At 41.1% G+C, this 15,978-nt stretch overlaps 1 protein-coding gene across 1 annotated transcript; it reads left to right on the top strand.

The window, feature by feature from the left end:
• The first annotated feature begins 623 nt into the window (after positions 1–623).
• Positions 624–9,958, top strand: LOC148413274 (gap junction alpha-10 protein-like). Its single transcript, XM_088433229.1, has 2 exons — positions 624–2,030; positions 7,428–9,958. Exons 1-2 carry the CDS (start codon positions 624–626, stop codon positions 7,464–7,466), a joined length of 1,446 nt encoding a protein of 481 aa, XP_088289355.1. The 3' UTR covers positions 7,467–9,958.
• The last annotated feature ends 6,020 nt before the right edge of the window (positions 9,959–15,978 follow it).

Below are 15,978 nucleotides of genomic sequence, written 5' to 3'. Positions count from 1 at the left end.
CCAGATTTGAAGTTGATCGGGATAGCTGTATAGGAGAAAGAAATAGGAGTTTGGGAGTTGCCAATGTCCAAAAACGGGCCAAAATGGCACATTCAAAAATTCAGAAGCCTGATTCTGTAGCGGGCGATGCTCGGGCCCTAATAATAATAATACTCTGGGAAGAACAAGAGGAACCTCCCAGCAGTCGCTCTACGGGCCATAATAATAGAAAAGAAAAGCAGTTATTGTTACATTCTATGATGCGTATGCAACACATAAAAGACAAACAATAATGAAATAATTATCATGACTTGACGTGACGGAGATGTTGGCATTGCTTTGTTAATCTCAGTACCTCACATGGACGGCATGGCAGAGGGAGTGAAGAGTACCACCTCTGAGCTCGTGACATATGATGATATATTACCTTTGGATCAGGAAAATCCTTTTACCCATGACTTAAACTCTGAGTGGATAAGGCCTATTTTGTATTTATTTTTTAATGTGAGTTTTGATTCGTGGAAACTTATCAGAACTGACGATGAGAGGTCACTGTTATTACATTTCTTAAACCTTATCAAGATCTCCATCCTTTGTCTCCTCAGCTTGAGAACATGTGGCAATAATTTCTTGAGAACCTGACGATGGGTGACTGGAACCTCCTGGGCAGCATCCTGGAAGAGGTCCATATTCATTCAACCATTGTAGGCAAGATCTGGCTCACTATTCTCTTCATTTTCCGCATGCTGATCCTGGGCGCTGCAGCTGAGGATGTATGGGATGACGAGCAGTCTGAATTTGTTTGCAACAGTGACCAACCAGGTTGTAAGGCAGTCTGTTATGATCGTGCCTTCCCCATCTCGATCATCCGCTTCTGGGTCTTGCAGGTCATCTTTGTCTCTGCACCCTCACTGGTATACATGGGTCATGCCCTCTACTGCATCCGAGCTTTGGAGAAGGAGCGCCATAGAAAACGGATACAGCTGAAGGAGGAGATGGATGAGGTTGAATTGGCATTGGATGAACATAAACACTTAGAGAGGGAGCTGAGAAAGCTGGATGAACAGCGAAAGGTAAAAAAGGCACCTCTTCAAGGATCCCTCTTGAGAACCTACATCATTCATATCCTTACACGCTCTGTGATGGAGGTGTTTTTTATCCTTGGACAATACATTCTATATGGTGTCCAACTTAACCCACTCTATAAATGTGAAAGGATGCCTTGCCCCAACAGTGTGGACTGTTACATTTCTAGGCCAACAGAGAAGACCATCTTCATGGTTTTCATGATAGCCATAGCAGGTGTTTCACTTTTCCTCAACATTTTGGAAATATCACATCTTGGCATCAGACAAATTAAAATGGTTCTCTCTGGAGAGAAATACATGGAAGATGATGGTTTAATTTTAAAGTCCAAGCGGAAAGTATCATTTTCACATCATTGTCCAAAGAAACATGTGTCATCTTTTAATGGACCTTTTACTCAAACCTTCAATGTAATACCAGAAGAGGACTTAAACACTCCTGATTACCTTGGGCTCGAAATAAGCCATGAGGCTCTATGGAACCTCAGCAGGACTCATCTGGGGCATATTCCGACCAACAACATCTGCTCCCAACCCAGAGAACAACACCAATCAAGTTACAACTTTATAATTTCCCAAACTCATCAAGGTCCAGAGGTGCACAGAGCAAAAGTGGGTAAACATCATGATTTGGACTCCGTCATGTCAAAAGCAGAAGAAAGCGCATCAAGCCCTCACAAGGATAAACATCAGAGAGAACACAGTGATGGCAGCCACGTTCTGTGCAATAGACCATCGCCTACATACAACTTTGAAGATGATTGCAAGGACTCATTGGGGAGTGAGATCCCTCTACCCAAAACTAGAAAAAACAGCTTCATGTTCAGACCACCATCTGCAAGTTTGTCCTCAGTCAGTCGTTCCACAAGCTCCTCCTTACATTCCTCAGAAGAATCAGACGAACTGGGCTCACTGCAGGGGGACATGCTCATGATGCCGCCTGCCGCAGGGCGAAGAATGTCAATGGCAAGTAACAAAAATCCAACATACCAAAAAAAGCATGCTTCATCCAAATCTTTGAAATAGACAGTAAATGTCATGTGAAATGATTGTGGACTGTTTTAATGGTATAATGCATATAAATTGTGTTTGCCAAGACATCTGAAAATTTACTTTTTTGCAAAAACAACTACTGAGCGTAATGATTACAAAACAACTAGATAGTGTGAGTAACACAGTTCATTTTAATGCAGATCAACATACAAAAGGTTGATTTATTAAAAAAAAAGTTGGCAGAGTGACATAGTGACAGAGTGACTCTGATGATGAGTAAAAACTTTGGATATGAGTTTCCCCTGCCCGAATGGGGGTCCCCAGGGCCCCACTCTGGAGCCAGGCTTAACGGTGTAGCTCATTGGCGAGTGCCCGGTGACCAGGCCTGCACCTATATGGCCGGGCTGGCCTCACCCCAAAAGGATACCATGGGTCCCCATTTTCCATCATCTCACCAACTATGAGAGGGGCCATAGGGGTCGATAAGCTGGGCAGCGCTCTGATCTTTGGCTGAAGAAGCTATCTCTTGAGACATGGAATATCTCCTTTCTGGAAGAGAGGAACCTCAGCTGGTGAGTGAGGTGGAAAAGTACCGACTACATATAGACGGACTCTTCTCCACATACAGTTTGGGCTCTGGGTCCTCTTGAGAAGGGTTGGACTCTTCCACTCTGGAGGTGCCCAAATAGAGAGGTGCAGATCAGGTGTGGGCATACTGATTGCCCCATGGCTTGGCGCCTGTACATTGGGGTTCACCCCAGTGGACAAGAAGGTAGCCTCCCTCTGCATCCAGACAATAAGTCCTGACTGTTGTTTGTGCTTATGCACCAAACAACAGCTCAGGGAAGCCACTCCTGTTATAGTCTTTTGAGAGTGTGCTGGAGAGCACTCCGTTTGGCGACTCCCTCATTCTACTGGGGGACTGCAATGCTCATGACAGTGAGACATGGAGGGAAGTGAGGGGGGATGCTCCCCCTCCACGTTCCTATCTGAACCCTAACAGTATTTTGTTATTACTTCTGTGCTCATCACAGATTGTCCATAACAAACACCATGTTCAAAAATAAGGGTGTCCATATATGCAGGACACCCTAGGTCGCAGTTTAATGATCGATTTTGAGGTTGTACCATCGAATTTGCAGCTGCATGTTTTCGACACACAGGGTAAGAGAGGAGCAGAGCTGTCAACTGATCACCACCTGGTAGTGTGTTGACTCAGAAGATGAAAAAGGATGCCAGATAGACCCAAACATATCGTGAGGATCCGCTGGGAACATCTGGCATAGACCCCTGTCAAAAGGAGTTTCAACTCCCACTGGAAGAATTTCTTCCACATCCTAGGGAGGAAGGGGACATTGAGTTCCGTCAAACTGAAGCAGGTCCTATCAGGCCTTTTTGACCTGTGGGACTACAGAAGCATCTGAGAGGTACAAACTGGCTAAGATGAGTGCTGCTTGAGTGGTTGCAAAGGCAAAAACTTGGGTGTTGTTGGAGTTGGGTGAGGCCATGGAAAACGACTTCCAGACAGCTTTGAGGAAATTCTGGGTCACCATCTGACATCTCAGGAGAGGGTTGAAGTGCACAATGAACACTATATACAGTGGAGATAGGGCACTGCTGACCTTAATTTGGGACATTGTGAACTGATAAGCAGAATATTTTAAGGACCTCCTTATATCCAACTCTCACTTGAGGTGGTCAAATAAACTCATTGGTGGTAAGGCTCCGGGGTAAATGAGATCCGCCTGGAGTTCCTCAAGGCTCTGGATGTTATTGGGCAGTCCTGGCTAACATAACTCTGCGACATGTGGACATTGAGGACAGCACCTTTGGTTTGGCAAACTGAGCTGGTAGTCCTCCTTCCTCAAGGAGAGACAGGAAGCTGTGTTCCAACTATAAAGGTATCATGCTCCTCTCTGCTAAATTCTATGAAATGGTGCTGAAGAGGAGGGTTCTTCAGGAGGTCAAACCTCGGATACAGGACAAGCAGTGTGGTTTTCATCCAGGCCGTGGAACAGTGGACCAACTTCACACCCTCAGCAGGATCCCTGAGAGTACATGGGAGTTTGCACAACCAGTCTACATGTGTTTAGTGGACTTGGAAAAGGCGTTCAACTGTGTGCCTTGAGGACTTCTGTGGTGGCGGCTGCTTCGGGAGTATGGGGTACCGAACGCTCTGATATGGGCTGTTTGGACCATGTACCACCGTTGTCAGTGTTCGGTTCACATTACCAGCAGTAAGATGAAACCAGTGGAGGTTCAATTGCCCTTTGTCACAGATTCTGTTCATCACTTTTAAGGACAGAATCTCCAGGCGCTGCCGAAGCGCTGGTTTGGGAGTCTCAGCTTTGCATCTTTGATATTTATAGAATATGTGGTGCTCTTGGCTTCTTAAAGCCGTAACCCCGAACTCTCACTGGAGCAGTTCAGAGACAAATGTGAAGTGGCTGTGACAAAATTAGCACCTCCAAATCTAAAACCATGATACTTGGTTGGAAAAGGGTGGAAGACCCTCTCTGTGTCGGGTATGAGGTCCTGCCCCAAGTGAGTGGAGTTCAAGTATTTTGAGATCTTGTTCACAAGTGAGTATAAGATGAAACAGGAGCTCGACAGGCAGATTGGTGCAGCATCTGAGGACTCTCCACTGCTCTGTCATGGTGAAGAAATAGCTTAGCCAAAAGGCAAAGCTCTCTATTTACTGGATCATTTAGGATCCTGCCCTCCCTTATGATCACAAACTGTTTCCTCCGCAGGGTGTCCAGGCTCTCGATTAAAGATAAGGTGAGAAGCATGGTCATCCAGGAGGGAGTCAGTGTTGAGCCGCTGCAACTCTGTATTGAGAGAAGCCGGTTGAGGTAGTTCGGACATGTGGTTAGGCATGTCTCACTAGGAGGAAGCAGAGAGGACAACTCAGAACATGCCGAGAGACTCTAAGCATGCCTGGGGATCCTCCCAGAGGAACTAGATCAGGGGTGGGCAATTCCAGGCCTCGGGGGCCGGTGTCCTGCATGTTTTCCTGTTTTCTCTCTCAAACACACCTGATTCAAATGATTAGGATTATTCTCAAGCTCCAGCAGAGCTTATTGATGAGCTAATGGTTTAAATCAGGTGTGTTAGGGAGAGAAAACTGGAAAACATGCAGGACACCGGCCCTCGAGGGCTGGAGTTGCCCACCCCTGAACTAGATGAAGTAGCCAGGGACAAAGAAGGTATGGGCTTCACCGCTGAGCCTGCTTCTCCCCGTGACCACCAAATGTAGGTAACAAAAGTGACCAAAACAGGCCATGGTCATCCTGTTAGTCTTTGGCCACACTTTTGGCAACCCCCAGACCTCGAGGGAAAATTGAGATCTTAGTATTATGAGTCCAGGGAGCTCAATAGTTTTCAGAGGTAAATTGAGCACTGATAACTTCTATATATATTCACAATCAAATTTCATGCCTTCAAGGGCAGGCTTAATATTAAAAATATTTTTAAAAATGCTGCTATTAAAAAAATAAGAATAAAAAGAGTGTTGTCTAAATGATGTACTGCTTCCGAAAAATAATATAACAACTAGCATTTCTAAATTATCTTAAAATGTGTTCTGTCTTTGCAGTCATTCTTAGTACAAATGCCTTAGTATAATTTTGCATACATTGCAAAGGGAAATTAGCAAAAAAATATCAAGTTGACTGCAATCAATACCGTGTTTCTGGGTGGATCTTCAAAATAAGAGTGTAGCAAGGCTGTTCATGTCCTACACTACTTATTTTACTTATGGTTATAGTACAATTTGAAACAATGACTGGCTTTCTTACAATGTTTGGATGCTTTCCTAAAATGGAGAAGAGCGGGAGGCAGCGCATTCTCACTGTATACGTATTTTAGGGCATTTCTGGTTTGTTGCTATTAGTAACTACCCGGTAAATGTGTCTTTCCTGCCTGGGCCTTTTTAACAATTTGTTTAGTGATATCACAGCAAAATAGGAGAAAATTAGTTTATCAATGTTTTTATATTGTAATTTATTATATCATAAAATGTATATTGGCCGCTCACCATAGGTTATTAGGCAATCATTGTTCCAAGCCTCACTTCAATATCGTCTTTGTTTCTTCTAAAATATTTTATTACCACACTTATTCTGAGTTAACATGCCTAACTCTGCTGGTGTTGGTTCCCCAGCAATGTTGATTTTTGATTGTTACTTTTTCGAGCATAGACTCTAGCCTGATTTAATTTTTCGTATTTGCTATAGTTGCTCTTCTGATGTTTGCTGTTGGATTTCTGCGTTTATTTCCTAGTTAGTTCTTTTGTTGTTACTTGTTTTTTGTCTTCATGTTCTACATGCTCCTTATGTTACTTTACTATCTTTGATTTGATACTTTGTGCTCAGTCTTTGTTTTACTCCCTGATCATTACAGCCAGTGCCTTTTGTGCTGGTCCCAAGTCCGTATACATCAAATGAAATATGCGAATCAAACCTATGACTTTCATTCTACTTTAACAGTAGCAAATGAGTTTGAGATGTATCAAGACACCATTTAAACCCTAACCCAGAGTGCTACACTAGAGGAAATTTGGCCTCTGCGAGTGGAAAAAGGAGAGGAGGAAGATGTGTCCGTAGGAAGAGAGAGAAGAGGGATACAAAGAGCCAAGAGCTGTGGTCAGAGACCTTAAATGTGGGAATTATGACAGGAAAAGGTAGAGAGTTAGTTGACATAACGCAAAAAAAGGAAGGTAGATATACTGTGTTTCCACAAAGCCTGGTGAAAAGGCAGCAAGGCAAGAAGCCTAGAAGCAGGCTTCAAGTTTTTTTATTATGGTGTAGTTGGAAAGAGAAATGGAGGAGGAGTTATCTTGAAAGAGGAGCTAGTTGGGAATGTACTGGAGGTTAAAAGAGTATCCTATAGTGACGTGTCTAAAGATAGAAATAGAAGATCAGAAGGTCAGAATTTCGTTGCCTTGTGATGCTGAAGAAGCTGAAGAAGGCAAAGAGAGAGAACAAAATGGTGTTATATGACCTTTAAGAAGGGATTTAGCACAGCCGAAACCTTTCTATCACACTTGACACTTATCTCCATCTGTTCCAGCATACCTGCACACACTTCTTCACTGATTTTCCACATTCTCCATCCCTCTGGACTGTTGACCCTAAATATTTATAATCTTCCACTTTTTTTTTTAATCTCATTGTATCATCACTTCCATATTCACACACATATGCACTTGTCTTTAGATTTCAGTACAAATTGTATGATGTGCATTCAGTTACAAAATATGGTGAAGTAAAAGTGGATTTAATTTTGAAATGTTTTTCTTTTTCACACAATGTTTATAATCTCTACAGGGACGTTAAGGCGCAATAACCTTCCTCTTTTCCTCCATAGAGTGTATTTCTGGATATTTCATCGATCATGAAGAAGTGAAAAGGAGGGGTCAACATCCCAACATCACAGAAATTGCGTTCTACACCTCAGCAACATCACAAACTGGTTATCAAAGATTCCCCCATCAACAATGCTGAACAACTTAGCATGTGTTTCAAAATGTACAACTGTTGGTCAGATTGATGCAGTGCCTGAACATTTGACAGTGTTATTATTAATCAGAGGCATCTTAAACATCATGTCTGTGAGCATGAAGTAGGATTGTGAGCATGAAGCAGGATTGTGAGCATGAAGCAGGATTGTGTGTGTTTTCCATCCATAAACTGTGTGTGTGTGATTGTGGCCTCTTGAACAAACATCTGAACTATGAAACATTCCATAAAATGTTTAATTGCTTCTGTAAATATTTCAAATTAGTATTCATATTATCTTTGTAATCCTGTAAAACCATCTACATACGGTGGATCCATGATTAATTACTAAAACAAATGGCAAGGGCACTCAAATAAGACATTAAATACACAACATAATTAGCATGATTTTGTTTTATTTCTCAACAAAAAACAGCCTTGACAATAAAAGTTTGTTCGTCTTTAAAACATGATTTGATATCAAAGGAATATGACATGTTCCACAGGTACAAATAATATCTATACGTGGCATTTGAACATTCAGAGGTAAACAAACAAATCAATAATGAAACTGCACATAACAGTCATGTTATTTGTAATAAAAAGGAACAGAAAATGAACCACAAAAACCTACAAATACACAAATGTGAGAACTACTAAATAAAGATTGAAACAAAATCTTCATGTTGATCCAACAGTTCGTACCCATCAAAAGTGAGGTATGCTAAATTCTTCAGGTAGATATGTTTTGAGTCACAAAAAGTAATCCTAGTGCAAACAAATCATCATAGTACATACTTCATTTCTATCCCACACTGGTTTGTCATCACTAAGAGTAAGGCGTTATTTGTGTTGCTGCAATTAGAGGTATTGAATTTACAACAGTATAAGCATTGTGATCATCAGCTCCCAGTAAACTGTATTATTGATATGGCACACCACAGCAAATAAAATAAATACTGCAATTTTTAAGCAATAAATCTCAAATCAAACCTAAATCAGCCAGTCATTTTCAGAGCTTGTTCATTTGACTATTCAAGAACTACCGGTATACATTATATTATCAGTGGTTCTAAACCCTTGGAAACAAAATATGAGCATGAATGCGCACAGAGGGCCATACAATTATTTTAGTGTATGACTGAATATTTACTATTTTGGAGCAGAATTACTATTGAAGAATGACTCCTGATGGCACAATTTCATGTAATAATGAACTGAGAACAGAAAATGGCTAAGTAGTCAGCTCAATGAGAAACAAAAGAAAAACATACATGTTCCTTCTCTATCTGGACCTCTGAGTGCATCACTGGTTTACTGGTTTCACTATTACAGAAAGAGAACAACAAATCAAAGAAACAAATGCATAGCTTTTGATGTTTTTGTTTCATATTTCTCAAGTGCAATTTTGTTGAATTTCCTTCAACCGAGTAATAAGCCTTTTAAGTTTTTACTTCGGTTTGGCATAGAAATAAGGTAATGTATTCATTATAATGTATTTTGACTTATGAATTATTAACTAAATGTAATTTGCAGGCAGAAATGTAAAATTATGTGACACACCAAGTATTTTATTTGCACACTGACTACAACAGGAAGGCTCTACAACGCATTGTTAGGACAGCTGAGAGGATTTTTGGTACTCCGCTCCCCTCCCTGCAAGACCTGTACACCACCCACCTCGGCCGCAAAGCCGTTACGATTGTCACCGATACAAGCCACCCTGCACACAGTCTGTTCAGCCTCCTGCCCTCCGGAAGAAGTACAGGAGCCTCCGCTCCCGCACCACCCGACTTAGGAACAACTTCATCCACCAGGCCGTGAGACTGCTGAACCCCCCCCCCCTCCCACCTGTGAAACTGCTGAACTCTCTCTCTCCCTACTCCTCTCTCTGACATTCAGCCCCAGCCAGAAGAAACACCTAGCTGGCCCCCCACCTAAACTAAAACTTTACTCATGCACTTGCAAAATTTGCACAGACTTGCTGCTGCCATGTTTATTTATAATTGTACTTCTATTGCACTAGCGATTACACCTAGAATTAGAGCTGCAAGCAGCTATAAAGGGCCTATTTAACATTTAAGGGATATCACTTCAAGGGGCTCAGCAGAACACATAAAAACATTAAGGATTTGCTATATTTTTTGCTGCCACGCCCTTTATTGAAAAGTCATAAAAGTTGAGAACCTTAATGTTCCAATGTGTCATAGCTTTTCTGACCATTTTTGAGTTCATTTAGTCAAACAGGCATTTCACAGTACATAAAAGTATAAAAAATGAGATTTTTGTCCGCCACTGGGTGGCGCTGTAAATGATTTGAAAGTTTATCACATACCTGTATTATTGCATGACTTTTAAAGTCCCAGGAAAGTTTCAGATGGTTTGAAGCTGTCATAGCTGAGTTATTAAGATTGTTGTCACTCTTGGCGAAGGAAATATTAAACATAATTTGAAGCTCTGCCCCCATCTTTTATGTCATGAGATCTTCACGATATTTGGACTATGTGTGCCCCTTAATGGGATAATGATTCATGCCAAAGTTGAAGGTAATGGGGTGAATCGTTTAAGAGAAAAAGGCACTAGTTTGAGACCAGCTAATGTCTAAGAATGGGACAAAACTGCACATTAAAAAAATTCATAACAATTTTTCTGTACATCCTAGCACAACATTTCCATTGACTTTTTTTTTGTAGGTATTACAGTCCTTCATTTGCCTACAAAGTTTCATAGATGTAGGTCAAACCAAACAGGATTGACTGTAATCTTTCGACATTTTTTGCAGCCACTAGGTGGCGCTAGCTTTAAACTGGAATATATTTTTGTCGATATGTTCAGGAGAATATTTTCATCCAATGTGTGAAATTGTGAGATCAGATCATCTGGGTCAAATTACAGCAAATTTTACTTGACAGATAAAGCTTCGGAATGAAAATGGTCGTAGAGACCACGCCCATTATCGAAACTTCGTAAAATTTGGTGGAGGTCAGCAGGGCTGTCTCTAGGTAATTCAGACTTAATTTCAGCGATATTACTTCAAAGGGCTCAGCTAAACACATAAAAACGTTTAAAAAATGCTATATTTTTGGCTGCCACTAGGTGGCGCTCGCACTATAACAAAACATACGTTGATAGGTGTATTCCGCATTACAAACCCATCAAGTATATGAAGTTTAGAATAGATAAGACCATCTGGGACCAAACACAGCAACTTTGTTCGTTTTGGCGAGACATCAGACTGACATTTTTGTTTGCCACTAGATGGTCTTATAAGCAATTGAAGATTTTTTTTAAACACTTGTGTTAAGGGCTTGAGTCTCCATGTGTCTGTGAAGTTTCAGATTTTTCCAAGCTTGTAAAGCTGAGTTATAAATGTTTGTTTCACATGTGGCAAAGTAATCATCAAAGGCATAATATAAAGCCCCGCCCCCAACATATTTGATGGCAGATCGTCACAAAAATTTGAACAATTGTGCCTCACAGTCAGATAAAACATCAAAGCAAATTTGAAGTCGATCAGGTCAAGCAGTTGGGAGAAAAAAAGAGCAGTTCGGGACCTGCAAACGTGCAAAAATGGGCCAAAAATGCACATTCAAAAATTCATAACTCTTTTTCTGTACATCTGAGTACATTACTCGCGCTGACTTTTTTGTAGGTCTCTAGGTCCTACATATGCCTAAAAATTTTCGTAGCTCTAGGTCAAACGGGCCGGGACCAGGTGCACTTTTTCGACCTTAGGTGGCGCTGCAGAGCCATTTTTTTTGCATTGTTTTGGGAAACACAAAATTATCCAATTTTTCACCGGGCCCGACAAATGTGCAAATTTTGGTGACTTTTCGTGCATGTTAAGGCCCTCAAAAATGGAAAAGCGCTGCACAGTAAATAATAATAATAATAATAAGAATAATAATCTGGAGAAAAACAAGAGGGCTCTCGCAGCGGTAGCTGCTCGGGCCCTAATAATAATCTGGAGAAAAACAAGAGGGCTCTCGCAGCGGTAGCTGCTCGGGCCCTAACTAGAGCTGCAAGCAGCTATAAAGGGCCCTCGCAGACCTGTGCACGTTGGGCTATGAACAGGTCGGGGTATGAAATAGGACTATGAATGATGAAAAATTAGTTGTAGATCACTTCAGTGCAGGACTATTACCAAATATCTAAAATTTAGACATGATGGGACAATGTGTGTGGAGTTACTGCAGCTTTTATTGTTCCAATTTTGTGACTTTCAATGCATATAGGCCACACCCAGTGTCGAAACATTGTACTGATTTGTGGAGGGCATAAGGCATGGCCACTGGCTTTTCAGAAGACATTTAAGGGATATCACTTCAAGGGGCTCAGCAGAGTACATAAAAACATTAAGGATTTGCTAAATTTTTTGCTGCCATTAGGTGGCGCTCGTACTATGATAAAAAATAGGCTTGTAGGTGTGTTTCACAATGGACTCCCATCCCATATATAGGGTTATAAGTTTTGCAAACATCAGATCATCTAAGTCCAATTACAGCAACTTTTACCGTTTTGGCTAGACATCAGACTTTGAGTTTGCATAGAGGCCACGCCCTTTAATGAAAAGTCATAAAAGTTGAGAACCTTAATGTTCCAGTGTGTCATAGCTTTTCTGTCCATTTTTGAGTTCATTTAGTCAAACAGGCATTTCACAGTACATAAAAGTATAAAAAATGAGATTTTTGTCCGCCACTGGGTGGCGCTGTAAATGATTTGAAAGTTTATCACATAGCTGTATTATTGCATTACTTTTAAAGGCCCAGGAAAGTTTCAGATGGTTTGAAGCTGTCATAGCTGAGTTATTAAGATTTTTGTCACTCTTGGCGAAGGAATTATTAAACATAATTTGAAGCTCCGCCCCCATCTTTTATGTCAAGAGATCTTCACGATATTTGGCCTATGTGTGCCCCTCAGTTGGATAATGATTCATGCCAAAGTTGAAGGTAATGGAGTGAATGGTTTAAGAGAAAAAGACACTAGTTTGAGACCAGCTAACGTCTAAGAATGGGACAAAACTGCACATTGAAAAAATTCATAACAATTTTTCTGTACATCCTAGCACATCACTTCTATTGATTTTTTTGTAGGTCTTGCAGTTTTTCATTTGCCTACAAAGTTTCATAGCTGTCGGTCAAACCAAACAGGATTGACTGTAATCTTTCGACTAATGACATTTTTTGCAGCCACTAGGTGGCGCTAGCTTTAAAGTGGAATATATTTTTGTCGATATGTTCAGGAGAATATTTTCATCCAATGTGTGAAATTGTGAGAAGATCAGATCATCTGGGTCAAATTACAGCAACTTTTACTGGACAGATAAAGCTTCGGAATGAAAATGGTCGTAGAGGCCACGCCCATTATCGAAACTTCGTAAAATTTGGTGGAGGTCAGCAAGGCTGTCTAGAGGCTTTTCAGACTTAATTTCAGCGATATTACTTCAAAGGGCTGAGCTAAACACTTAAAAACGTTTAAAAAATGCTATATTTTTGGCTGCCACTAAGTGGCGCTCGCACTATAACAAAAAATACGTTGATAGGTGTATTCCGCATTGGAAACCCATCAAATATATGAAGTTTAGAAAAGATAAGACCATCTGGGACCAAACACAGCAACTTTGTTCGTTTTGGCGAGACATCAGACTGACATTTTTGTTTGCCACAAGATGGCCTTATAAGCAATTGAAGATTTTTTTAAACACTTGTGTTAAGGGCTTAAGTCTTCATGTGTATGTGAAGTTTCAGATTTTTCTAAGCTTGTAAAGCTGAGTTATAAAGGTTTGTTTCACATTTGGCAAAGTAATCATCAAAGGCATAATATGAAGCCCCGCCCCCAACATATTTGATGGCGGATCATCACGAAAATTTGAACAATTGTGCCTGACAGTCAGAAAAAACATCACAGCAAAATTGAAGTCGATCGGGTCAAGCGTTTGGGAGAAAAAAGGAGCAGTTCGGGACCTGCAAATGAGCAAAAACGGGCCAAAAGTGCACATTCAAAAATTCATAACTCTCTTTCTGTACATCTGAGCACATGGCTCGCGCTGACTTTTTTGTAGGGCTCGAAGTCCTACATAAGGCTACAAATTTTTGGAGCTCTAGGTCAAACGGGCCGGGAGTGAGAGGCTATTTTCCACTCATAAGGCCATTTTGGGGCCAATTACAGCCACTTTTTTCGTTTTGGCGAGTCATCTGACTTTGAGGTGGCGTGCAGACTACGCCCATTATCGAAAAGTCATAAAATTTTGAAACCTTAATATTCCATGTCTTATTGATATTCTGACCAATTTTCATTTGTTGTACTCAAACAGACTGAGCACAATACATGAAAGTGTAAAAAAATACATTTTAATCAACCACTAGGCGGCGCTAGTAGGTATTTAAAAAAACTTTTTTTAAAGGTGTTAAAGACATAAGTTTCCATGTGTCTATGAAGTTTTAAAATTTTTTAAGCTAGTACATCAAAGTTATTAAGGTTTTTGTCCCTCTTGGCGAAGGAAAAATTGAACACATAATTTGAAGCCACGCCCCTATCATATATGCCAGCGGATCTGCACCAAATTTTGCCCACTTGTGCCCCTACATGTGAATATGGACCACAGCAAATTTGAAGGTGATTGAGTAAAGCGTTTAGGAGAAACAAGGAGCAGTTTGGGACCTGCAAACGTGCAAAAATGGGCCAAAAATGCACATTCAAAAATTCATAACTCTTTTTCTGTACATCTGAGCACATGGCTTGCGCTGACTTTTTTGTAGGTCTCTAGGTCCTACATATGCCTAAAAATTTTCGTAGCTCTAGGTAAAACGGGCCGGGACCAGGTGCACTTTTTCGACCTTAGGTGGCGCTGCAGAGCCATTTTTTTTGTATTGTTTTGGGAAACACAAAAATATCCAATTTTTCACCGGGCTCGACAAATGTGCAAATTTTGGTGACTTTTCGTGCATGTTTAGGCCCTCAAAAATGGAAAAGCGCTGCACAGTAAATAATAATAATAATAATAATAATAATAATAATAATAATAATAATAATAATAATAATCTGGAGAAAAACAAGAGGGCTCTCGCAGCGGTAGCTGCTCGGGCCCTAATAATCTGGAGAAAAACAAGAGGGCTCTCGCAGCGGTAACTGCTCGGGCCCTAATAATAATAATAATAATCTGGAGAAAAACAAGAGGGCTCTCGCAGCGGTAGCTGCTCGGGCCCTAATAATAATCCGGAGAAAAACAAGAGGGCTCTCGCAGCGGTAGCTGCTCGGGCCCTAATAATAATAATCTGGAGAAAAACAAGAGGGCTAAAAACAAGAGGGCTCTCGCAGCGGTAGCTGCTCGGGCCCTAATAATAATAATAATAATCTGGAGAAAAACAAGAGGGCTCTCGCAGCGGTAGCTGCTCGGGCCCTAATAAGAATAATAATCTGGAGAAAAACAAGAGGGCTCTCGCAGCGGTAGCTGCTCGGGCCCTAATAATCCGGAGAAAAACAAGAGGGCTCTCGCAGCGGTAGCTGCTCGGGCCCTAATAATAATAATAAGAATAATAATCTGGAGAAAAACAAGAGGGCTCTCGCAGTGGTAGCTGCTCGGGCCCTAATAATCTGGAGAAAAACAAGAGGGCTCTCGCAGCGGTAGCTGCTCGGGCCCTAATAATAATCTGGAGAAAAACAAGAGGGCTCTCGCAGCGGTAGCTGCTCGGGCCCTAATAATAATAATAATAATCTGGAGAAAAACAAGAGGGCTCTCGCAGCGGTAGCTGCTCGGGCCCTAATAATAATAATAAGGATAATATTATGGAGAAAAACAAGAGGGCTCTCGCAGCGGTAGCTGCTCGGGCCCTAATAATAATAATAATCCGGAGAAAAACAAGAGGGCTCTCGCAGCGGTAGCTGCTCGGGCCCTAATAATAATAACTAGAGCTGCAAGCAGCTATAAAGGGCCCTCGCAGACCTGTGCACGTTGGGATATGAACAGGTCGGGGTATGAACAAGGACTATGAATGATGAAAAAGTAGTTGTAGATGACTTCAGTGCAGGACTATTACCAAATATGTAAAATTTAAACAAGGTGGGACAATGTGGGTGGAGTTACTGCAGCTTTTATTGTTCCAATTTTGTGACTTTCAATGCCATATAGGCCACACCCACTGTCGAAACATCGTACTGATTTGTGGAGGGCATAAGGCATGGCCACTTGCTTTTCAGAAAACATTTAAGGGATATCACTTCAAGGGGCTCAGCAGAGTATATAAAAACATTTAGGATTTGCTATATTTTTTGCTGCCACTAAGTGGCGCTCGTACTATGATAAAAAATAGGCTTGTAGGTGTGTTTCACAATGGACTCCCATCCCATATATGAAGTTTTAAAAATATCAGATCGTCTAGGTCCAATTACAGCAACTTTTACCGTTTTCGCGAGACATCGGA

This window comes from Hippichthys cyanospilos, chromosome 14 (assembly GCF_059441005.1).
Source record: "Hippichthys cyanospilos isolate Australia breed blue-spotted pipefish chromosome 14, RoL_Hcya_1.0, whole genome shotgun sequence".
Taxonomy (NCBI): Eukaryota; Metazoa; Chordata; class Actinopteri; order Syngnathiformes; family Syngnathidae; genus Hippichthys; species Hippichthys cyanospilos.
This window is presented reverse-complemented; position numbering and strand designations above follow the sequence as displayed.